This window comes from Meriones unguiculatus, chromosome 5 (assembly GCF_030254825.1).
Source record: "Meriones unguiculatus strain TT.TT164.6M chromosome 5, Bangor_MerUng_6.1, whole genome shotgun sequence".
Taxonomy (NCBI): domain Eukaryota; kingdom Metazoa; phylum Chordata; class Mammalia; order Rodentia; family Muridae; genus Meriones; species Meriones unguiculatus.
In genome coordinates this window covers 86,425,688-86,450,017 of record NC_083353.1, presented here as the reverse complement: position 1 = coordinate 86,450,017, position 24,330 = coordinate 86,425,688, and the positions used below count along the sequence as shown (strand labels likewise).

Genomic DNA, 24,330 nt, shown 5'->3' with positions numbered 1-24,330 from the left:
CAGCTCTCTCCTTCCACCTTGTGGGTTTCAGGGATCAAATTACTCTCTTGTTCTACCATCTTACTGGCCTACATTACTCTTCTATGCCAGCCCAGGCAGGAGTGCTTCAAGTGGGCTACCCAGTGAGATGTTTCAAAGAAAAAAAAAAAAAAGGAGGGAGGTTCTGAAGATATGGCTCCAGGGTTAAACATGCCAGACTTATTTTTCAGAGAATTCAGTTCCCAACATTCATGTCAGGTGGCACACAACTACCGTTATCAAGCTATGATGGCCTTTGGTCTCCTTAGACATCCTGTACTCATGAACACATGCATGCCTATGTACATACATACATATACACACAATTAAAAACACAGTAAATCTTTAAAACGTACCATTTTGTGTTCAGTGGTCTTGAAATACTTAAGCATCAAGTTGGAAGACTCCTTCAATTTGGAGGTCTTTTATATTCCATTCCCCAACTTATTGTTATTATTTCTACCCAAAGCAGGAAAACAAAGAGACCCGTTTCTCCTTATCCAGATGGAAGGTGTAGTGCTATGTGGACTGCACCTGTAGTTCATATGTTACTGCTCATGCGTGCATGCACACACAGACTCACACCACACACACACACACACACACACACACACACATTGGACCAGCCAGTGCTTTCCTGTTAATGTTTCTGAGGTAGTACAGTTGGCTTAATTTACACACATTTGAGCATTTCTTCAATCCAAGATTTAAAAAAAAAAATGTGAGAGAAACTGGATAGCATTTATCTGACAGTGTAAGCAATTGGAAGAAATGGATGAAAAGAATGGCAAACAAAGCTGGGTGTGGTGAACACATCTGTTATTCAGGAGGCTGAAGCAGGAGGATCACAAGTTTGGGGGAAGCCTGGGCTATGTGATGAGACTCACAACCTGAAAAGAAGAAAGGAAGGAAGGAAGGAAGGAAACAAGCCAGCTAACAACCGTGTGACTACAAAATTCAGGCCCAATTTTGTTAAAAAGCTTGAGGGACAGTCCTGTATAGCATCAAAACACATTTCTTTGAATATATCGACTATGAAAAACCTTTAACTGTTTTGTTTCTTTCTTCCCGATGAACAGCTTTTCTACTCCATTTCTATAAAGCATAAGTCGGATTTAACGTGCTGGAACAAATGTTTTCCAGTTAGACTCTAGCGGCTTAGTTTCTCTGATCCTGTGTGCAAGATGTTAGAAACTTGTATGTGAGCCACCAGCAAAGCGCTCGGAGGGGCAGGTAAGCATTACAGTGCAGCTATGAAAGACGGTGCTTGCCAAGGTCCAGGCACCATTTCACATGGCGCCAACCAATTCATTCTGACCGCTCTCTCTCTTCCTCCGAAGCGTACACCACGGATAGTGTCTTGAAAGCTGTCTTTTAAAGGCTCCGATTTTAAAAAACAAAACACAGCACCACAGCTACCCCGTTTTTCCAAGTCCAGAGCATTTCCCGAACTATCCTGCAGCTAACTAGGGGCGGGGAAGGGGGGGGGCGTGCCTTTGAGATCCAATTTCTGCAGTACACATTCATTTCGTTAGTCAAAGACACATTTCTGGATTTAAGGTATCAAGAGGAACGAGTTAGCAGCAGAAGTGAGCTCCAGGATATGAGATGAGAAGGGGGGGGGCAACCTCTGAGGACAGAGCTGAGAAGCTCGTGAAAGTTTAAATAATCTTTTTTCTCCTGGAAGGCACCAGTGAAAAGGGCGAAGGTTTGCTGTAAATCCACCACGCTGTTGTCTGGGGAGAGCAGAACAAACCCTGGGTCCAGACAGCTCCCAAACCCGTGCCTTAGGGTCCCAACTTTCTCTCCTCCCCCAGGCTCAACGGACCGGCGCCTAGGCCGGTTCTCCAGATGTTCGGTAGCCCACGTCCTGCGAGTACTCCTTTAAGAGGAGGAAGCGCGGCCCCTCCTTTTCCCCGCCCAGTCCCCGCCCTTCACACCTCGGGTGGGAAAAGCGAGCGGAGGCGGGGCCTCGGGGAGCGAGCGCCCCTACGGCCGAGGGAGCGGGCCGGGGGCTCCGCCGGCCAATGAGCAGCGGGCGGGGCGGGGCGCAACGCTGCAGCCCGGCATCCAACGTGGGCAGCCCTCCGCCGGGGGGCCCCAGCGGAGGGGCGTGTGTGAGGGCGAGCAGCCGGGGCGGGGCCAGAGGCCGCGGGGCCGGACCGCGGCGCGGCCGGTCGCTGATTGTTCGCCGCGCCGAGGCACGGTGCGCTCCGGCCGCTCCGGGACGGAGAGGCGCGTGGGGTCCACGGCTCGCCGCCCAGCGCCCTGGGGGAGATGCCCGCCCGCGCCACGCGCACAGGCCGAGGCTGAGCGTCCCCGGTCTTCGGCGGCGGCGGCGGGTCTCGGCGTGCTCCCCGGCTCCGAAGGCGCGGGGGAAAGGACGAGCCGCGGCGGCCGAGCACTCACCGCGGGACTCCACAAGAGTTCGCCGCGCGCGGGGCCCGGCCCGGCCCGGATGGGCGCGGGGGTGGCGGCCCCCGCGGGGCGCTGCGAAGCGGCCCGGGCCGAGCGTGCCCGCTGAGTGCCGCGGCCGCGGAGCCGAGCGGGGAGCGGGCGTCCATGCCCCGGCGGCGCGGAGCCTAGCGCCGAGCGCAGCCCGCGCCCGCGGCCGCCCGCACCTCGCAGCGCTCGCGCCCCGGCTTCGCGGCGCGCTCCAGACAAGATGGCGCGGCCGGGTCCGGGAGTGCTCGGGGCCCCGCGCCTTGCGCCTCGCCTTCTGCTCTGGCTGCTGCCGCTGCTCCTGCAATGGCCGGAGTCGGCGGGAGCCCAGGCCGGCCCGCGGGCGCCCTGCGCGGTCGCCTGCACTTGCGCCGGGGACTCGCTGGACTGCAGTGGGCGCGGGCTGGCGACGCTGCCCCGGGACTTGCCCTCCTGGACGCGGAGCCTGTGAGTATTCCCTTCGCCGCTCGCCCCGGGCGCTGTCACTGGGACGGGGGGCACCGGGGGTGCTCAGCCGGAGAGGGTTCGGAGCGAGCTGTGCGGGCTGGGAGACGTGTGGGTGGCCGAGTGGAGTTCACGCGTGGGGTCCCCGGACGGAAGGACTCTGCCTCCGGGGTGTGAGGGTGGGCGCGATTCTGGAGAAGCAGCGTGCTTGGTAGCGCGTGTCCTGGTGCGGAGAGGGGCCGGGAGCGATCCTGTAGGGATGATTGCATGTGCTCCGTGGAGTCTGGGGGCCAGCGAGTGTGGGGCGTGGAGGTGAGCCACCGGTTTGTGACTTGAAGGTGAGTTGAGTGTGCCGGCGAGCGCTAGGCGCGTGTGTGTGGCTGTCTGAGTGAAGAGTGGAGGTGAGCGAATTTGTGTGCATGCGAGGATGGCAGAGTCTTAAGTTGGGATCGCTGAGTGTTTCTTTTTTCCCGTCCTGTAACCCACCTCTTCGGTGTCTCAGCTCCCTCAACGTATCCCCAGTTGGTAATGAATGAAGGTGACTCTTATCTCCGGCGTTCGTTCTATTTATATTAGTTACTAGTGAGTGTGTGTTGCTGTCTCCCGATCGCCTGAGAACTGTGGTGTCTTGACTTGGCATTGGCCAGGGCAAAAGGGACCCTGCCCTGGGGAACTCAGGAGTTGAGGAGCTTTGCGAGGTCCTGGAGACCTCTGAGTGTGGCTGTTCGCTCCTTTCGCCTGCCGGCAGGGTCTGGCTGGCCCCGTGGGCTTGTTTCACCCCACAGAGGAGCACTCCTGTGCTGCTGTGGTTGGGGCCTACCTGGAGTTAGTGCGATGCTTCTTCCAGGAGTTTTGGCAGGGACAACGACAACAAACGTTAGATCCCTGTCAACATAGTGGAATAGAAAGAATAGCACGGTTGTACTTCAAAAACTCAGACCTGTGAGCCCAATCTCGCCCGGTTATCAGTAATTAGCATCTCTAGAACTATTAGTACCTTCCAGAAAAAGACCTAGTAGTAGCCTGCTTCTCACTTGAGCAGTTGAATGTCTTTCCTGGGACGTAGAAGAGGTAGGTAAAGCAGTAGCTTCAGTCATGACATTTGTTGTTTTAGAATGTGGACATCGACGACACAGGTTTTAACCCACACCTATGGCTTGACTGCAGATGAGGGGACCCCGATATCTGACTGTCTTGAAGGGAGAAGTTAATTCCTTTCTGACAAGAAGACCCCGTGTTTTCTGAGTACGAGGCCTTTATGTGGATCTCTTGGGCAAGCTGCTGTGTGAATTCGGAAGACAGCTGAGACCCTTTAGCAAGTGTTGCTGCCCTTAGGCTTTCTCTTCAGAATCTGCTTCCTCTCTGAAATTCACTAGTGAAAATGCATGGTCTTAGAGTGGGTTTTACATACATGGTGGCCCTGTTGGTTACTGGGAGGGGAACATGCTATTGCTTTTTGCTAAGGTTTTATTTATTAATGGTTGAGGCAGTTTGAGGATGTTGTGATTTCCCTTTGCATACTCAATGTAGGTTGTGTGTGTGTGTGTGTTTAAATTAAGTAATAAAATCAGGTGGGTAGAGTCAGAATAACTTCTCAGGTGTTCACCTGTTGGAAGACTTGTAAAGCCATGTGTCAGTGGCACCTTGAGGAAGGCTCTCGGTTCCAATCCATCACTTCCCGGAGAGTACAGAGTGTTCTTATCTGTACTTTCCTCTGATCACGAGACCCACCTTGCCTTGCCCTTTTTTGGAACAGAACTTACTAGTCATTTTTAGGCTTTCAGTTGCCTACAGGGGACGATTCATACAGCATAAACACCTTTAAAGTCACAATCTCTTTTACTCCCACAACCCAGTGATAAGTAAATACCAGACTAGGTATTTTGAGCTTGAGGAGGTACGATGCTACTGAAGATGGTTCTAATGGATTAGGCTGTAGATTCAAGCAGTGTGGTTTCTGAGTTAGTATGTGTACACACACACACACACACACAAGGGTGTCCTTTGAAAAATACCTGAGTTTATTTTATTTCTGTGTAAAGTAAGATCAAGTGTGGATTGTCTCGTAACCTTCAGATTTCTCAAAATACATCCCCCCGCTCCTCGCCCATTGAGGATTGAACCTAAGGTCTGGATTGAGCTGGGCAACCTCTCAGCTACCCCTGAGCTGTCTCTCCGGTACCAGTGCTTTCATTTCAAAATGTCGCTTTTATTTTGGCAAGATAGAAGTGGAGAAAGTCTCTGTATATAACAATAAAATATCTTGTATTTTCACTGAATTTACACCTTCTAAGGCCACTGTGTCTAGAAAGTGCTTTGAGCTAGTTTATAAGCCTATGAAGTAGATTTACTGCAGCCTGCTCAAACAGTTTCAGGCTGTGGCTTTGAGACAGTAAGGGACCTATGGCTTTATGGGACTCCTCCCGCTTTTATCAACAGTACATCTACTTTTGGAGTTGCTTTCAGGCCGTCAATAGGGAAATGAGCAGTTTTTAATAGTGACTACGAATGTGGTGTGGGTAGAAAGAGCATGGTGGTGTTGATGGAGGGAAGTGGCCTTCTCTCCAGGGCTGAGGATAACTTACTCCTTCTGGCTACTTAGTGGTGGAGCGGAACTGAGCCTCCTATGCTATTGCATCAGTGAGATTGGCATGGTCCAATCAGAACATTCATAAATAGCACCAAACACTGCCCAGCCTTACTCCCAACTCCCAGGACCTTAGAAAAGGCTGGACTTCTTAGAACTTACATATTTGCTTTCCTTGAAACTGTTTTTGAGTGCACGATTTCAGAAGCTGTTTAAAAAGTTAAAGAGGATTTTCTTTTGACTCCTTTTCACCTGTCTAAATTTGAGCAGAGAGTTTAGTTAACAAAATACTGTTGGCATTAACATCCTGAGTGAGTAGCTGATGGGAGTGGGAGGGAGGCAGGCCGTAGGAGGGCAGAGCTTGGATTCTTGTTCTATGGAGGGAAGGGAACCGGGATTCAAAAGCAAGGACATTCAGGAAAGGACACCAAGTGTGGTCATCTTGAGTGCCAGTAGTATTTATCGATTTGCTTCTCTGTGTTGTGAGTTTGCAGAATCAAGTTGGGTGGCTCAAATCTAGCTTTGCTGGTTTGAGCATGTCAGTGGTGGTTGTGATTACGTTAGACAGCATGCAATCTGTGCTGTCTCTGTAGAGTTTTAGGAAGCAAGAACAACCTCTGTCTTTCCAGATTTTACAGTTGTGCTTCAAGGGCTAGGTGTGCAAGGTACTGTGAATTAAGGTTCTGGAAATGACTTTCTATCTTATTTATGCAAATGAGATGAGCAAATCCTTTTAGAATCCAAATGTGTGTCTTTGTGTGTAGGTAGATATGTATGTTTAAATGAAATACCCAGCTGGTCCATAGTCCCTCCTTACTCTTTTCTTTTACTTTTTGTCTCATATCACTTTAAGAGCTCAGCAGACCTTGAACTTGTTTCGATTTGGGGTTGGAGGTTGTTTGGAATAGAGACGGATTTATTTATTTTGTGGTGCTAGGGATCTGAACTCACTGCCTGGTACATGCTAAACAACTGTGCTTTTCCTACTGAGGGGCTCCACCCCCAGCCCTACAGATCTTGAAGGTATTTGCACCTTTCGAGGTTTTTCTCTGCTTTGAGGTCCTGTTGAAAAGATCTCTTAAGGATGGGATTGAACCCAGGGCTTTGCATACTCTAGGCAAGCATTCTGCCAACTGAGCCACATCCTCGTCGCATTGTCCCCAACTTCAAGACGCTATTTTAAGAATCGGTGTGCTCACCTCTTTCTATAATTACATATGGTTACTAGATTTCACAAACTTTGGACTGCTGAGGGGTAGTACAGGCAGTAATTCTTGGCAAGATCTTGAGAAGGCTGGGGACCGTGCAGGATTCCTTGATGAGAGAGAGCTTCTGTCAGATGCCTGCGTATTCCTCCTCTCCAGCCTCTTCTCTCTTTGGCTAATTACTTCGCCTGGGTTCCCTGGGCTGCTTCCCTGGCCAGTTGGGTTGCCCTCTGGTTGACCTTTTTTTACTGTCAGGCTCCATGCTCACAATGAAAGAGTCTCTTCCCTTCTCTGCAGAAGTGTCTCCGTGGTGCAGAACCTTTTCAGCACACTCCCAGGGTGGATAGAAATGCCCCAGAGCCCACTGGGGACTAGTGCGATTTAGCACACCTGGCTCTAGAGCATGCACCTGCTAAAGCGGGGAAGAAAGGTCTGTGAGACAGGAGAGCCAGACGGGGGCCCTCTAAAGTGGCCTATGGCTGTTTGGAAAGTGAGAGGGAAATCCAGAAGAGGGATTTATTGAGTTGAAAGTTTCTGTAAGCGGTAAGAATGGTGGTTGGTGGTGCTTGGCTTTGGCCTTCCTCCTCCTCTTCCTCCTCCTCCTTCTCCTTAACCTCATTTAAAACATAAAAGGGACTCCTTCCACCTACCCCAGAGGTTGCAAGACTAGGTAAGCCTAACTTTCAACTAGTTTTGATGAGCTTGGTGACATTTACATACACACTAGGGACCCTGGGGTCTTTCAGAAGCGAACAGGACTTTGCGCTGTGTTAATATTCAGAGTTGTTTACACTGGATGCTCTTTGAAAGGTTAAAGGCTTTGGCTTGAGACAGGAGGGAGAAAGGGGTGGGGGTGGGGGGTGGGGGAAACCCAGGCAGAGGAAGGGAAATCCGTGAAAACCTCAAGTGGTGTCTGGCCTGTGGGAGGTTGAGGGATCATCAGTAATATGTTTTTACAGCTTAGGCATGGTATTGAAGCTTCAGGCCCCTTAAGGATGGACCTCATTACTTCAGTTCTAGCTCCCTGCCATAACTGGCTGGTTGTTGTCTGCTGTTGTTCCCAGTAACACTTCAGATTTGCTTTTATTTCCTTATGGACCTTGAAGACCAGAGGTTGAACTCTGTTCAGTGAGAATTGCGTTAATTTATTGGTTTAGCTCAAATAGTTTATATAATAATGAATATTTCAGTTTTTCACCAGTTAAATTGCAAACTACCGATTTGTGTCTGTTTTCTTGGGTGTGTATTCTTTTTTTTGAATCCCAAAGCTTTGTTTTATGCTTCTGTTCTGTCATGTTTTCTATAGTTTAGTGCTTCATTTGTGGGTTTAAAAAGGCTTATTTTCATTGTTTTTAATTATGTGTTTGCCCATGTGTGTGTATGTGGGGTATATGCCCATGAGTACAGGTGCCTGTGGGTGCCAGAGGTGTTGAATTCCCCTAGAACTGGAGTTTCTGACCGTTAGGGGCTTCCTCGTCTGGGTGCTAGGAACTGAATACAGGCCTTTCTGCAGAGTAGAAAGTGCACTGAAGTACTCAGCTTTCTCTCCAGCCTTCATCATCTGTTTTCGACCCAAGCATATGATGCATAGACTTCTAAAATACAATTACACAATCTGCTAATAAAAGTTGTTCTATTCTTTTCAAAAGTGGTTCCTTTTCTTGGGTCTTGTGCTCTGTGTTTTTCTGCCTTGAGTTCTTTGCATCCTCCCTAAATGGGCACTGGATACTTGTACGCCAGTGTGTGAGTGTGTGATGGGTGGGAATGATGTGATTGGAACTTCCTTTATTTTCACCCTGCCTAACTTGTTGGTGCCATCCACTTTTTGGGGCAGGGAGGAGGCACCCAGCACCACCCTTTATTTTGGAGTGGTGATGGAAAAATTGAAAGTTATTCTTAAGGTTCGTTTCTGCTATCTCCACTGTCCAGCCCTTTGCCCCTGTTTCTACCAAGGCGTTGATAGTAGCCTATCTTGTAATTTCTGTGAGGACAGCCAAACTGTGCGTGTGTGTGTGTGTGTGCGCGCGCGCCATTTGCTCTCTGTGTAGTTCATCAGTTGAAGGTGAAGGTGGCAATACCTCAGATCTTGCATCCATTCTCATGACTTGTCCCTCCAAATTGCGTTTCCCAGGGACGAAAGGCTTTCCTGGGAAGAGTTTACCTTTCTAATATGAAGGAGTCTTTTGGTGTGAGAACATAGCACGACCCACAAGCCAGGCATCATCCTCCAGCAGCAGTTTTGGTGGTACATGAAAACTACAAAAGGTAGACTTCGTGTGCCTCGGGGACCTCAGATGAGTAGGCAGGAAACTGCACACAGTTGCAGTCAATTATGCAATTAGCAGAAATTGTTGAGGTAGTTTAAAATCTATTCCAGTTGTACAAATACTGCTTATGTAGCATTATTCTTTTGGGACGGCACATGGGAAAAAGTAGGAAAGTGAGAAGTCCTTAAACCAATCATTTTATCCCCTTGTTTCTCACGGTTTCATTGAAATTGAGCCCTACCCTAAGGCAGGTAGCTCTGAAGCTTGGAAGAATGCAGGTGTGCTCTTCCAAATGAGATTAGGTTTCAGTCTTTAGGGCGGACCTATCCTCACCACATACCCACTTCTCTTTGGGAAGACTTGGAGGAGAGGAGGTGGGAGGGGAGACAGTTATTGGTTGAAGGCAGATAACAGGTTTCGCTTGCTTTGGTCTGTTTACAGTGGTATGGCAACTTGTAGGGGGCACAGGCAGGGTACCTTAGGCAGGGCCACCTGAGGAGCCTGGCAGGGATGCACCTTGAAGAGCCGTTTGCTATCGCTCCTGGCACACCTGTCCGTGAGTCCTTTCCCTTGTGAATGGCCATGATTCACAGCCTTGCCCACATGAACGGCTGCGATTGTTTGCACCCTTATTACTATTTAATCTAACCTAACCGGTAAGGGCCTGTGTGTTAACAACCAATCCGTTCATCTCCATGAGGCCGGATTCATCGCTGCTTCCTTGTGAACCAGGATACCGGTTCCTATCACCGCTTCTTGAGTTTGTTTTGGCAAAAGACAAGAAAGCGTGGTCTGTCTTTAAGTCTTTGAGATGCACGGGTCTCTCACCTTTTATGACTAGCAGGTATTGGAAATGAATAATGAATGAGTACCGCTTCTCCCACAAGAAGCCCCTCCCCTTTTCTTAAAAACTCTCTAAAATTTGCCGTCTGCAGCGTCTCTGTGCAGCAGTGAGCAGCTGCCCCACCCCCACCCCAGCCTGTCCTTTGACCCTTCTACTAATTTATAATTTGCTGTTCAAATAATTCACTGCCTGTCTCTCCAGAGCACACATTGCACTGATAAATTCTTCCTTCTGGATAAACTACTTGATGATGGCTGTTAGGGACCATTGGGATTGAGCCTCTGAACGGAGATGTAGAGCGTCTAGGTAGCTCCAGGTCCTGTGGTTCCAGTGCGCTGGGTTGAGTGTGGCATCTGAAGCATTTGAGCTTTGAAAGGGCAGTGAAAACAGTCAGCTGACTGGGACAAAACCTGTTGCCGAGAGGACTTTTTTATTCTTGTGAGATGATTAGAGTGGCCTTGAAACCGAGTCTGAGTTAAGGAAATGTTTGCCACGGAGCTAGATACTTTAAATAAGCTCACTCTGCTAAGGTAGGGTGTTTTCTTCTCACCGTTATTTTCTGTATTGTTCAGAGAGACAAGTGGACGGTTTATTAAAAATGTCATGGATCCTGGAATTGTCAGTAATTATCAACTCATGGTCTGTCTCACAGTCTCTGTGCTCTGGTAGGTTCTCTCTTCTTCTGTAGTTTTTAAAGGGGTAAATCAAAAGCACGCAGTTCCATCTGTGAATGAGTAGGGCTCTCATCCAACAGCTTTGGGGTGGGAAACATTCACATGGCAGTTGTTCACTAAGAGATGACTCTAAGAAACGTGAAATTGAACACATTCTGAAAAATAATGAATTTGTTTTCTAAAGAGAATTTTGATAAATTGTGTATTTCCACAATGTTTACTGAATGTGTATTTCAGCACCCTTTTTTTTTTATATACTCTCTCTCTCATATTTGAGACAGGGTTTCTCTGTCCTGGAACTTGCTCTGTAGGCCAGGCTGGCCTGGAGATCCTCCTGCCTTTGTCTCCTGAGTGCTGGGACTGAAAAACACCACCCGCCTGTTTTTTATATTCTTAGATTACATGTTATTATTATTATTATGATTTTTGCCCTACCTTTGCTTTTGTGGGAAGTGTTAAGAAGTTCTTATGATGAGCTCCTTGTCGCGTTGTACAATTCTCACTGGTTTTCTTCTTTCTCCACAGATCCCTTAATTGCGAGGTTTCTTCTACGCTTTTAATTGTAGAATCTATTAGTGAGCAAATACGATTACAATGGGTCATTTAAAAGTGGCATTTCAGATATTATTGTTATTTCATGTAGAGATAGCTAGCCGTTGGTTGTAGCTAAGTCTTGAATCTGAATTGAGTTAACTCTTGTTTGCTTTGCAGGCCTCACCCTCCAGCTGTGTCTACTTGAGTCTGCTTTAAATAGAGTTAGAAGCACCCTATAAGAAAATCCCCCGAAAGCTCTGAGCCAGCTTCCTGGAACCCTCTGGGCTCCTTCTAGCTTCACACTGATTAGAAAAATGCTTCCTCCTCATAGCTACAGAGTGATTTGTGTTGTAGAAGTCCATGGCTCTATTTCTCTGTTGTCTCTCTGTTGGGCAGAGAGTTCCTTTAAAATGAATCTGATGAGTTTTCATATTCTGTCTGTGAAAATGTATATCTTGGTAAGTTATAGAGTGTTTAATGGTTTAAAAACCCAACCAGCATATGTCATTTTAAGCTCACAGATCTGTAAAGCATAATTAAACCACTGTCATATTTGATAACAGTGGATTCGCTGTTTATAAAAGTATGCACCTAAGAGTTTAAGAGAAAGAAAAATGTATAGGCAGGGAACTAAATGGAGGGTCTGCTTGTGAATTTAAGTTCTGTTCTGCAAATTGGGAAAACTTTTTCTTATTTCCTTTCCAGTATGTGGAATGTTGGTTCAGCCTCATGCTCATGTACTGATTTTCCTTTTATTATTATTATTTTTTTACTAAAAGTGTGTGTGTGTGTGTGTGACTTCCTTTCTCCACCTGGGACAGTGTGAGTTTCTGGCACATGAGCGCCTAGTGTTTGCAAAACTTTATAAACAGCAGAAGAGCCCGGAGCTTCCAGGAAGTGGGTTGTTGATTCAACCAAGTGATGGATGCTGAAGCCACTACTCAAATGGGGAGGGATTGTCTCTCCTCCCTCCCCTGCAGGAGAAGAGAGCCAGAAACCAAGCCAAAAATAAGTGTTTTCTAGCTGCCAGGGCTGCCTCACTTTCAGTTCACTGCTTTCTCAGCCCCAGTGTCTGTGTCTTGTCCACAGGTAATTTGTCCTCATGGAAGAGGCTGTGCCTTGCCCAAGAGAAAAATGAGGAATTCTCATGTGATTTTTATTTTACTTTTGAAATAATTTATTTGTGTTTATGTGTTTGTTGTATGTGCATGTATTCATATGCAGTATGTGTGTGTGCGCGTTTGTGTGTGTTCGTGCACGCGCATGTACGCACGAGCATAACCCACCCACGTGTGCATCCATTCAGTTCAGAAGAGGAGGGCGTCAGATGTCTTGGAGCTGGAGTTAAAGGTGTTTTTAAGCCACCCAACAGTGGGCACTGGGATTCAGAGTCTGGTCCTCATGATTGAGCAGAAAGTGTTCTCAACCCCTGAGCCATTTCTCCAGCCTCTGAGAAGATTTCTAGGTTATTTCACAAGTCTGTTTGAAATAATATTTAGGAACTGTTCAGTTTACATTTTGGACAACCGCAAAGTAAAAACTATTTCATCTCAAGTATTAATGACTTGGAGTCTGTAGAACTTTGTTGCATGGTCTTAAATTTTCTTGCCCTTTGCTTTGTTTGTTTGTTCTTGAGACAAGGCCTCCACTGTGTAGCTCAGGCTGGCCTTGAACTCACAGCAGTCCTCCTACCTCAGTCTCTTTAAGTGTGAGGATTACAAGCATGTGCCATACCATGCCTGGCTTGTTTGTTTGTTTGCTTTTTACTTGCCTAATGACAAAACAAAACCCCCCAAAACAGCAAGCAAAGAAACAAAGAACGAAGTTCTTAAAAAGTTGAAGATACAAATTTGCAGCCTTCCATAACTTTCTTTGAGGCTGAGGGGAACAGGAGGAGGCAAGGCTGGTCTCCCTCTGAAAAACTTGTGTACGAAGTCTTGGTATTTAGTACATTATTCCAGAAGAGAGGAGCCCAGAGTCTTAGAAACATCATAAAAAAGTTCTTGACTAAATGGGGAGGAGAGCTGTTGACCTAACAGGAAGAGTGCATTTTCTAATGCTGTGCATAATGAGAATGGGGTAGAATTGAGAGTAGCTTGTGGCTGAGTCTCAGCAGACCTGAGGGGTTTGTTCTGGCTGGCAGTGGCTGCTCACCTTTCCTGTCTGTAAGATTTCATTTTCAGGTCGATGATTCTGGCTGGTGGAAGCAAAGAGGGAACAAACTTAACTGTTGGTTGAATTTACCGAACGGCGGGTAAATGGCCCTGTGTATAGGATGCGTACTTGAACATACTCTGCGGCTTTGTGTAGAATCTGCTGGTGGCTTTCCCAGAGCAGCCAAATGAGAAATGGAGCACTGGGGGAGGGGCTCAGTGAAGGACCCTTTAATGGTCCCTTATTACAATCAAGGAGAAGCAAATACTGCATTTAAAAGCACCGATGAGACTTTGCTAATCTGAAAGTCCAAAATGCTTTAGAATATGACAGTTTTTTGAGCACTAGCATGACACCACAAGTGGAAAATTCCATACTGGGATCTTCGTTTTCTTGCACAAAAATATTGAAATTAGTGTATAAAGTTGCCTTGAGGCTATATGTATAAGGTGTTTATGAATCATAAATGAATTCATGTTTAGACTTGGGTCTCATCCTCATGTAAATAACTTTTTGAAAAATCTGAGATCTGGAAAACTGTGGCCCCATGCATTCTGGATAAAAGATTCTTAGCTAGCCTTTCCCCCTTCTGAGCCAAAGAAAACTATGGAAACTGTAAGCTTGATATCTTTGACTTAGCTTTTTAGGAACATAGCTTTAGTGAAAAGGCAAGTTGCAGGATCATTTTAGTAGGATTTTCTTAGGGCCGCTGCTGGCCCTCGATGGAGTAGCTGGGTCAGTGAAGTTGTCCCCAAGACAACTTCAGCTCCATGGGCCAAGAGTACAGATTCAGTAGCAACAGCTGCAGGGTTAGGACACACCCACAGCTCTGTCCTTTGGAGCCAGCTTGCCTTTGGTTATATGCAGGGACATGGCCGATTCTGAATAGCTTTAAGCCATTTTCCCAGGGAGCTTTTCAATGTGACTTTCAATGTAGAAACTCAGTGGCCTGACTTCTGTTGAATTTTTGAATTTGTTCTTGCCTTTTAAAAAATGGTTTCATTTGTTTAATGTATTTTTGTTGTTGTTCAGTGGATACCAGATTTACCCATCTATGGCTTTCATTTTGGTCTAACATTGTTTTTGGAAAATCTTGATTCCTGCCAAATAGGAGTTCCTAAGAGATTATATTTATCATGGAGAGCCTAGTAGCTTTTGTTTTCTGTGTTCTTTATTTTAAGAAGTTACTTGTGTTTATTTGTGTGTATGTGTTCTTGCTCCTGTGGGTGTGGATGTTGGATGTGGTGGTGGTGGGGGTCTAGAGGCCAGTGTTGGGTGCCTTTCCTTTTTGCTCCCCACTTTATTTTGAAGTGGTCTGTCACTGAAACTGAAGCTCATCCTTTTGGCTAGCTGGGGTGGCCAAAAGCTTCAGAAAGTGGCGACAGCATTCCTCTGGTGCTGAGGCCACCCACCTCATTACTCGGGTGCTGGGGATCCGAACTCAGGACCCTGAGCATGTACAGCATGCACTTCATCTGCTACACCCTTTGTCTAGGCCCTTTTCTGTGTCCTTCATAGCCGCCTTCCTTCCACGTGGATTTGTCGTCTTCACTGGAGATTCTCGGGCTGTTCCTTTTAGGTTATTTTTACTCATGTACGTTTTCTCAAGATGATGTCTTTTTCTTTAGAGTGTGCTTCTGAAAATTGGAGCTTTGTTTGGGGCTGCAGCTTCACTCCATTAAGGTTGTCTAAGCAAACAAACAAGCAAAAACAAAACAAAAGAAAACTCCAAAGGTAACCCTTTTCTGTTGTGTTATTTATCATCAAAATAGGGCTGGTCAGTTGTGACACATGCCTTTGATCCACAGAGGCAGGCAGATCTCTGTGAGTTCGAGGCCAGCCTGGTCTACAGAGCGAGTTCCAAGACAGCCAAGGCTACACAGAGAAACCCTGTTTCAAAAAACCAAAACTACGGGGCTGGAGAGATGGCTCAGAGGTTAGGAGCACTGACGGCTCTTGCCGAGGTCCTGAGTTCAATTCCCAGCAACCACATGGTGGCTCACAACCATCTATAGTGAGATCTGGTGCCCTCTTCTGTTATACAGGTGTACATGCAGACAGAACATTGTGTACATAATAAATAAATAAATCTTAAAAAAAAAACTAAACTAAAAAGAAAGGTTAAATGATTTTCCCACCCTTCCGTGAGTTTTATATATAAAGTGTCATTTCCTGTTACACCAGTGACCTTCTGCTTATACCATTCATACCTAACCTTCTCCCAAAGGATTCTCATTCCGAGAATTAGGTAACTTTTCACCTCTTAGTCTCCAAAACCATAGGTACTGTACTGGAGAGGATTTGTTTGTTGCTGCTGTACTTTTCTGTTTAGGGGTTGGTGTGTTCTTTCTGGGCAGAAGGGTCCTGTGGCTCCTTAGCCCTCTGAGGGCTTAACAAGTTTAGCTTCCAGGTATGACTGTCGTTCGGCCTGTGGAGAGCACGGAAAGGATGTGTTTTTTTTTTTGGGGGGGGGTGTCAGCTGCCAGTGAGGTGCTGCTGTGTGGACGATCTGTGTGGCCCTCATAACTCAGTGAGGCAAAGGGGTGACTGCAGCCCTCCTCCAGGAGCAGTGCTTTGCTCTGCATCAGGACTTGAGGGTTGTCTGCCTAGACTTGAGAGAGAACCTTTGGAGAGAACCTCTGACAGGAAACAAAAATTATGGCGGCTCTCCCCCTCCTTCCTCCTTATTTTAGACGTTCTGCTTGAGAACCACTTCAAAGAATCAGATGTGTTGGTGCTGCAAGCTGTGCAGTTATTGTTAAAGAATTTGGAAATATAATTGAAAACAAACTGTGGAGCAGAGCCGACCTAGGCAAGTTCTAGCTTTGAGGGAGAAGGGAGTTCCAAGTTCGTCCTCTGTTTGGAGCTGTTGTCTCAGAACACTTGTTCTGCCGCTGAGTCATCCGTGAACTACATCTGGGAGTTATATATTGGGAAACGGCATTCTTTTTAAATGTAGAAGAAACATAAAAGCTTGAAGTTACAGTGTAGTTGGAAAATTGTAGTCAGAGTGTGAAAAAAAAAAAAGCAAAAAAACCTAACATTGAGGTGAAAAGATTGTGACACTTGAGATGGAATGTCTGTATCCGGAAGCAGTACCACAGCCAGCTCTCTTTCTTGAGACCCTTGTCCTTTGTTTTTGAGACAGGTGACATTTAAGTAACGTCACAAACAGCAGGTATTTGTAATCACTTAGCCATGGCAAGTGTGACTTAAGAGTTTGAGTTATCTGAGCGTCTGTTTTGTGCATCTTAAATCAGTTCAGCTTCTGTTTGCCTCTGAAGGCCCTAGAGCAGGTCCATGGTTCAGGCTCTGTGAGGAGAACACATGCTGCCATGTTCTGTGAGCTTCATGTCACAGGCTGTGGTTACAGATTGGGAGATGAAGCAGCCTGTGGTCTGATTAAAAGCAGCACCCCTGGAACCTGTCTGTCTGTCTGTCTCAGTGACTTTGGTCAGTATATTTGGTTTCTCTCTGCCTCAGTTTCCTCTTACTTAAAATGAGGATGACTAAAGTGCCCACCTTATTGTGCTCAGTAAGGACAAAAGACGACTGTGCCTAACACATGGTTGAAGCCAGTAGAGTAGTAACAGTTTATGTTTTTATAGCAGGATACACGTGTTAACTGATTTGATCATCATCGTGTTGAAATATGTCATGGATGTTTTATACACCAAGTCTAGGGATGGGACTGGTCATTGGCCCCTTTGCTCTTGAGTGGCCTGAAATACCCAGCACAGTTTTGGTATACAGTTGGTGCTCTATTAATGGTGACTGAAATGTGATTCTGGAGCACATGCTTCTCCCTGGGCTGCTTTCGCTTCGCCTCTTTGGTGACGGAGGGTGGTAGTGTGCACATATGCCTTGCCATCTGTTGTTTATTGTTTCTGTTAGGTCGTGGTTTGTGTTCCTGTTGCATGTTTCTTTGGTTTCTGGAGCAACTGCGAATATAATATGCTTGGGGATCAAAAAAAAGTAAACTATTTATAAACAGTAAAGTATCCTTGGGTTTGGAAAGTGTTTTTCTCAAATGCGTGTATATTTGGTGGCTTTATTATAATCTCACTGATGTAGCATTAGACAGTTTGCAGACTGAGGCCCATCTAAAAGATGGGCAAGTCATAGTCCAGCCCTGTGTAACCAGCACACAACCGCCTTGGTGATAAGGCCCTGGTGTGGACACTGACCGAGCGGCATGTTTTTAACTCAGGAACATAAACAGTTTAGCCTGCTGATGGGGTTTACACTTGCCTGAAGTCCTTGGCATGCCTTGGGCTGGATGGTGCTGCGGGGTCACATGTGGCCCTCATCCTTTCATGTTAGAAAAAGGAGTGCAGAGAAGCAAGGAATGAAGGGAGATGCCAGTTGCTGATTTTGTGTGGTACATTTTACATCGAACCTTAAAAAGTACCTTTTCTCTGTGTTGTGTGGACTTGAGGCAGGGGTAGAGAGCTGTTGATTCATATCTTGTTTCTCTCTTCTCCCAAGCCGCAGGGGTATTTGTGGAGTCAAGATTAGAATAGACTTCCTACTGCTGGCTGGCTACTTGCTCTTGAGCTTCATAGTGCTTTCCTACCTGGTTCCATCTGCCCATGTTACCATGTGGTGCTTTTTCTAGTTTTTGTACTACCAGCTTGTCCTGTGTCTGTCTGGAGAAAGGTTCTTCAGTCTTGGAGACTCCTGCCTGTTTTTCTTAAATGTCTCTCCCCCTGGAAACTCTCATTTGTTCTCTTTGACTTAGATTCCCATCTGGAAGAACCTGCAGTGCTTCATACAGGCTTCTCAGGACGTTCATTGGGTTGATATCTGGCACCCCATTTGTCAGTAAGCTGCCCGAGAGCAGAGACTGGCTTTCTTTCTAATGCTTCATTGTTTTCCCAGAATCTAGTATCAAGTCTGGGACATATACCATGCCCAGGCAACAAGGATACAAATGTACAGAGACCGGCAGACCTTCTTCCCTCTCTGGAACAGTCTTAGATATGCCTTATATAGGCTAAGTAGAGAAGGACCTTGAACTTCTGATTCTCTTGCTCTTCCTTTCCACATGCTGCCATTACAGGCATGTACCAACTTACCTGTTTTATTCAAGGATAGGGATTGAACCCAGAGCTTCATGCATGTTAAGCATTCCCCCCCCCACTGATCGAGCTAGATCCCAGCCCATGATATTCATTCTCTACTTTCCTAAGTCCAGTAGAGATAAGTGGACAGAATTGCTCAGACGTCCCAGGGCTCATGTATCTGTCCACTTCCTGCTGACCTGTTTGTTTGGCAGTCTCCTTCATCTTCTACCAAGTGCTCATGCTGACGCTTTAGAAGAACAGGAAGGTTTTAACACCATAAAACAGAATTTAGAAGGCGACAGACAGGCAGTGGAAGCACTGCGTGGGAGCTGTCTCTCACATGGGGTGCCTGGACTCTGCTTCCTTGCTGGAACCCTCCCCATGGCTGTCCTTGGCGGGTGGGCCAGACTGTTCAGCTCCCCTCTGAGCTGTGTTTGGCCAGGGCACCCATGGTGTATTTGCGCACTGTTGACAAGGTCTCTCATCTGCTCTTTTGCTGGAGCTGCCTGGTGGAGTCTGGTTTGGGGAGGGTTGCTTCTCACTTAGACTAAGGCTGTCTAGACACCCTTCCCCTTGTGGTTATTCCGCTCAGTTTATGCTGAGCCCTCGCCAGGCAGCTGGTTTTGGTTGCTTGCGCTCTTGGTTACTCTGCTAAGACCTCCTCTGACAGAAAGCATGACTAGGCCAAGGTCGTTTTTCTTCCTCTTTGCTCTTGGCAGAGGAAAGGATTGCTCTCCTCTACTGGATCCAGTACACACCACATTCAGGGCAGGTTACTGTACCCTCGGAGGTCAAAGCCAAAGCAGTAACACAGATTTCTAAGGACCTATTCAACAGGCTCTGGCCTCATAGACTTGAAAATCTGACCCCTTTCTGTGTGGCCCTCAAGTGTGACAGTTGAGCCCCTCCTCCGTCCTTAAATACATAGGGCCTCTCATGGCAGAGGAGCCATTGTTGACCTGGCTCAAGGTGGATCCTCACTGGGCTTTTAGTTGGATGCTGATGACAGAGGGCAGTTGGGAAGCTGGGTCTACTATGGGCTCAGCCTTACTTGTTGGTTTTGATAAGGAGGTCTTGGGCTGGGGGTTCTGCAGGGGGTCTTTGTACCTGATGACCTGGACTCTTTGGGGGCGGGGCTTTATGAGGAGCCTTTGTTCTGCTGAGCCAAGAAAATGATGCTTTAGTGTGGTGAACATGTCTTTAATTACTTCTAATTTATGTGGTAATAACTGTTGGTAATTGTAAAGTCAGAGGAAGAGTATGAAAGAAAGGGTAATTGACTTCATTGTTTAGTGATAAATACAATCATTTTGTTGTATGAATTTGCAGCAATGTTGCAATTGAATACCTGCTTCAAATTCTAGGTTTTTGTTTGTTTTGAGACAGCAGTTGACTGTTGTATCGTCCAGAATAGCCCTGAACTCTGAAGCCTTCTGCCTCAACCTCCAGAGTGTTGGGATTACAGCCCCATGCCATACTTGACTCAAAAGTGGCTTTTTTTTTTCTGGTCTTTTTTATTAGTTATTTTTTGAAATTAAAAAAAAAATTACATAGTTTTTTTTCTTCCCTTTCCTCCCTCCCACCCTTCTTATTCACTGTTCCCTCCCTTGCTCTCTCTCAAATTTATAGCCTCTATTTCTTTAAGAGCGAGAGTGTGTGTATGTATTCCTAAGTATACGAATATAACCTGCTTAGTCCATGTGCTAATACTTGTATGTATATGATTTCAGGACTGATCACTTGGTATTGGGTAGCCAACCATTTCAGCTATGATCTAAAGACTTGGTGTTATGACTACTTCCTCTATGATTCAACATTATAAAAAGTATCCTTAAGTCATAGTGAAGCCTTCCCCAATGATGAGCCTCTAAGCTGGGCCTCCTTTTGTGGGTCATTATTTACATACTTATTAGTTCTTAGACTGCGTTACCACTGTCTCTGTTGCTCTCGGTAGGCAAATTCCTAAGACTTTTGATACAACTATCAGATACTATAAGATACTGTTCCTAGGTTAGGGAAACCACCTGGAGCCTGGCAGAGAATTCAAAGACACAGGAGTTAAGTATTTCACAAGATGTTTTCTGATACCCCGACATGGCAAAGGGTACAAAAAGCAAGAAAGCTTTTTGCACAACCCACAGGAAGCTTGTGCTTGCTTTTCTCACACCATCGCAAGCCCAGAGCCCACTTTTTATTCTGCACTGTGCAGCAGAAACCGCCTTGCAGTCTCTTCGCTTCATTTCTTAGGATGGTGAGGCTGAGTGCTTTTCATGGGTTACTCACAGATACTTCCTTTTCAGCTTTCCTCCCTTTTTTTCTTATGTTTGATCCAATAACTACCTTGGTGCTCTTAACTGTGGACTTGAGACTTTGACACCATGGGACTCTCTACAGCTGGTGTTTCTGAGCCAGGGTAGGTCTAGTTCTGTGGAAAGCTGTGTTCTTGGTGGCCATGGCGTAATTTTGGCCCTGAGCCAGGACACGCTTTGAAAAAAAAAATTAATAGACTTATATTGCTCTTGTATTCCACAGATGGGTATTGCAGTGGCTCTGTGGGTCCCAGGCTGCTGCTGTAGCCCCCACGGAGCCAGCCCACTCAACCTGGAGCCCCGTCTGTGGCCAGTGTGCCTGGCACCTACAGCTGGTCGGAATCAGAGCAGATTAGCGTAGCTGAGAACCCTTCAGGAACAGCTTCCAGCAAATGGAAATTATTTTAAAACAAATTGATGTGGTTTTTCTGTCAAACCTACTTGGAGCATAAACAAGGTTGGACTGTGAGCTGCCCCCTTTCCACAGACAAGCCTGTGTTTAGAGTGCGGCTTTCAGCAAAGTAAACACGGTCTCTAGAGTGAGTTGTCATTGTGTCTGATTTGAAAAGTAAAAGTAGCAGGCAGGAGCAGCGCTGGCAGACAGTTCTAACGCTGTGCGTGAGACATCACTCCTGCCTGTCTTGTGCCACCAAGATACCACTTCCTGTAAGGGGTTATGGAGTGAGGAGTCATTTGGTGTTAAAAAGATTAAGGGGAAAGAAAGCACCAGAGCAGTTTCTGTGGTGAGATAACTGCTTTTATGTTGCACCCTCGGCCATGTCGGGGTATCAAAAACATCTTGTGAAATACTTAACTCCTGTGTGTTTGTGAGCGTGCGCACCCTGCACCGTCTCCCAGACTCTGTGTCTTTGAATTCCCTGCCAGGCTCAAGGTGGTTTCCCTAACCTAGGAACGGTATCTTATTAAACTGGCTTTAGCCTCACTAAAAGGTGAAACAATGCTTTTAATGTTCTGATTATGTATTAATGAACAACCAGGCCAAGGGGCACTTGCCAAAAAGGCTAGAGCGAGAAGGCCACCAATATCAGAGTGAACTTTGCACTTGGGGAGTGTGAATGATCTTGGGTGAAAGGAGTTTATTGCACAAGGGGAGCAAGTAGAATCTCTTTGATGTTGGGGGCTTTCCAGTTAACGATGTTTCTGCTGGCTGCGGTGCTGCTTAAGTGTGGTGCCTAGAGGTGTCTGGGAGCTTGTCCTTGACTGTGAAGAAGGGATTAGGAACCTGTGCAGAGGAAACCTCTGGCCACTCACATGGAGGCTCTTCAGTCTGCTTCAGTAAGTCCTAGCCTGACTCCAGAACCAGACAACAACACCTCCCAAGTTTTCCTCTGGAGGGAGTTTTCAAGAAACAGCATGCCATTATTCTAAAACCTCCTGCCCCAACCACAGAAAGAGGTTAGATCCTAATCTTAATATGACTAATTTATTTTCTCCCCAATGCACTGACATTTCCTCCTGCCTTCTGGCTTGTTCTTAATTTTTGAATGGCTGGCCCCTGGGAGCCATGCTTTCCATAGCCTTATTAAATAATTACTCAAAAGAAGAAAGAAAGAAAGAAAGAAAGAAAGAAAGAAAGAAAGAAAGAAAGAAAAAAAAAAGCTCTTTCAAAATCTAGAGACCATGGGAGGGAGGATCAAGTCCAGCTCAGGTTTTGTGCCTGGAGGATTGGCTGAGCCTGGGAGTGAGTGTGTTATTTGGGAAACAGAAAAGGGGCTGTGATGCGATATCAGGGTTTTACCGTCATAACTGTGGGTACTTTGACTGCTCCCATATTTTCTAGCACGAAGGTTTGAAAAAGTTATTTCTTACGTTTGTTTGTGGTGTTGAAGTGAGGTAGCATTTTTCAGCCTGGAATTTTGAGTTCTGAGGTAGCAGGACATTATTTTCTCTACCTCCCCTCCCCCCTTTCCTCTCTCTCCTGTAGCTTTCCTTCCCTCCCTCCCCCCTCTCTCCCTCTCCTTCCCTTCCCCCCTCTTTCTCCCTCTCTCCCTCCTTCCCTCCCTTTTTCCCCCTCTCCCTGTTTTTGGAGCCCCAGCTGTGGAAACTCCCAGAGGTGTGCCTGCCTCTACCTCCTCAGTGCTGGGATTAAAGGCCCGTGCCACCACACCTGGCAACTTTTTTTCTTTTTAATATTAATTACACTTTGTAATTATTTTTATATTACTCACTTTGTATCACAGCTGTAGCCCCCTCCTTCATTCCCTCCCTCATCTCCTCCCATGCCCATCATCAAGTCCACTGATAGGGAGGTCTTCCTCCCCTTCCATCTGACCCTAGCCTATTAGGTCTCATCAGGACTGGCTGCATGAACTTTTTTCTTTTTAATTAACAGCTTTATTGAGATAGATTTTGAATACCACATTCATCTTCCAAGTGTTGAGATTTTGAGTTGTTAGTATGTACTGAGTTGTGCAGCTGCCACCTTTAATTCTGGGATATTTCTAATTGCTTCACCACAAAACCCCTTGCTGGCTGGTACTTCCCGCCCCCTCCTTCCTCATCCTCTAGGAATAGCTGTTTTATGTGCAGATTTGCCTGTTTTGGATGTTGGCCTGTCATCTTCCTTGACTTAGCCTACTATTTTCAAAGTTCTTACATATGTACATATCATTTCTTCTTTGCTTATTTTAAAAAAATATATTTATCTGTTTATTTGTGTGTGCACATCCATGTACTCTCATGTGTATGGGTGCTCATAGAGGACAGAAAAGTGTCAGGTCCCCTGGAGCTGGAGTCACAGACAGTTAGAGCATCCTGTCAGAGCAGCAAGCGCTCTTAAGCACTGAGACACCTGTCCATCCCCTTCACCCTGCCTTACCTTTTAAAACATCGGAATAATACTGTTTTTTTTGATCTAGCGCATGCTGTTCATTTATTAGCTAGACACTTGGGTTTTCCCGGCATTCGGCTGATAAGAATTAACACAGTTTGAACTTTCCTCCTGTGATGCAGTTTTGTTTTGTAGCTCTGCCTCTGTTTTCTGGATGCTGGGATGACAGGCTTGTATCACAAAACCTGGCATGACTGTGTAAGATTTTGTGTGAGAGTATATGTTTCCCTGTTTCTTGGATATGTGCATGTGGAATTGCTGGGGTATAGGGTAAGTACATTTTTTTGGGATGGGGGTGGGGCAGATTCCTAGGCTAATTGTGAAGTCTGTGTATACCATTTTAAACAGAGAAAAGTAGTGTGATTTCAGGTTAGGTTTGGGTTGTTCCCCAGGGATGCATGTTCCTCTCAGGTTTGCTGTCCTCAGAACTTTTGGGGTCTTCTGGTAGAAACAAATATATTACAGATGCTCACCAACTCCTTGAGGCAGTATCCCACAACCCATGGTTTGTTGGAAACACTAAGTTGAAAATGTATTTGCTACTTGTGACTTGTAGCCTAGCAACACAATGCTTGGTTGTGTTGGTTGCTGGGAGCTGTGGCTTGCTTGTGGAGAGAGGAAAGATCAGACCACACATCACTGCTAGCCTGGGAAAAGGGCACATTCAGAATTTCAAGTACGGCTCCTACTGAATGTGCCTGGCTATTGAACCATCACAAAGTCCAAGAAGAGTAACTGTCTGTGTTTAGTGACTTGCCCCTCATTGGCAAACGACAGTGGTCACTTCGTGGACTCTAGGTACGGGAGTCCAGAGGGGTTAACAGTGCTGGCCTTTACCAGAACAGACCAGGGGCACTTGCTTTTCCGAGGCCTGCCGAAATTTGCTGTGCGTCCGCACCTGTCTCTCGGTCTGACTGTTTCTTCTGCTTTGGGGC

The 24,330-nt window shown here is 46.4% G+C and overlaps 1 protein-coding gene across 2 annotated transcripts in view; it reads left to right on the top strand.

Annotated features, from left to right (window-relative positions):
• The first annotated feature begins 2,552 nt into the window (after nucleotides 1-2,552).
• Nucleotides 2,553-24,330, top strand: part of Lrig1 (leucine rich repeats and immunoglobulin like domains 1) — a 100,751-nt gene continuing 78,973 nt past the window's right edge. For both annotated transcript variants that reach the window (XM_060383825.1, XM_021631950.2), the window contains exon 1: nucleotides 2,553-2,907. In XM_060383825.1, coding sequence (XP_060239808.1) covers nucleotides 2,684-2,907 — 224 coding nt within the window. In that variant the 5' untranslated portion in view covers nucleotides 2,553-2,683. The remainder of the gene's footprint in view (nucleotides 2,908-24,330) is intronic.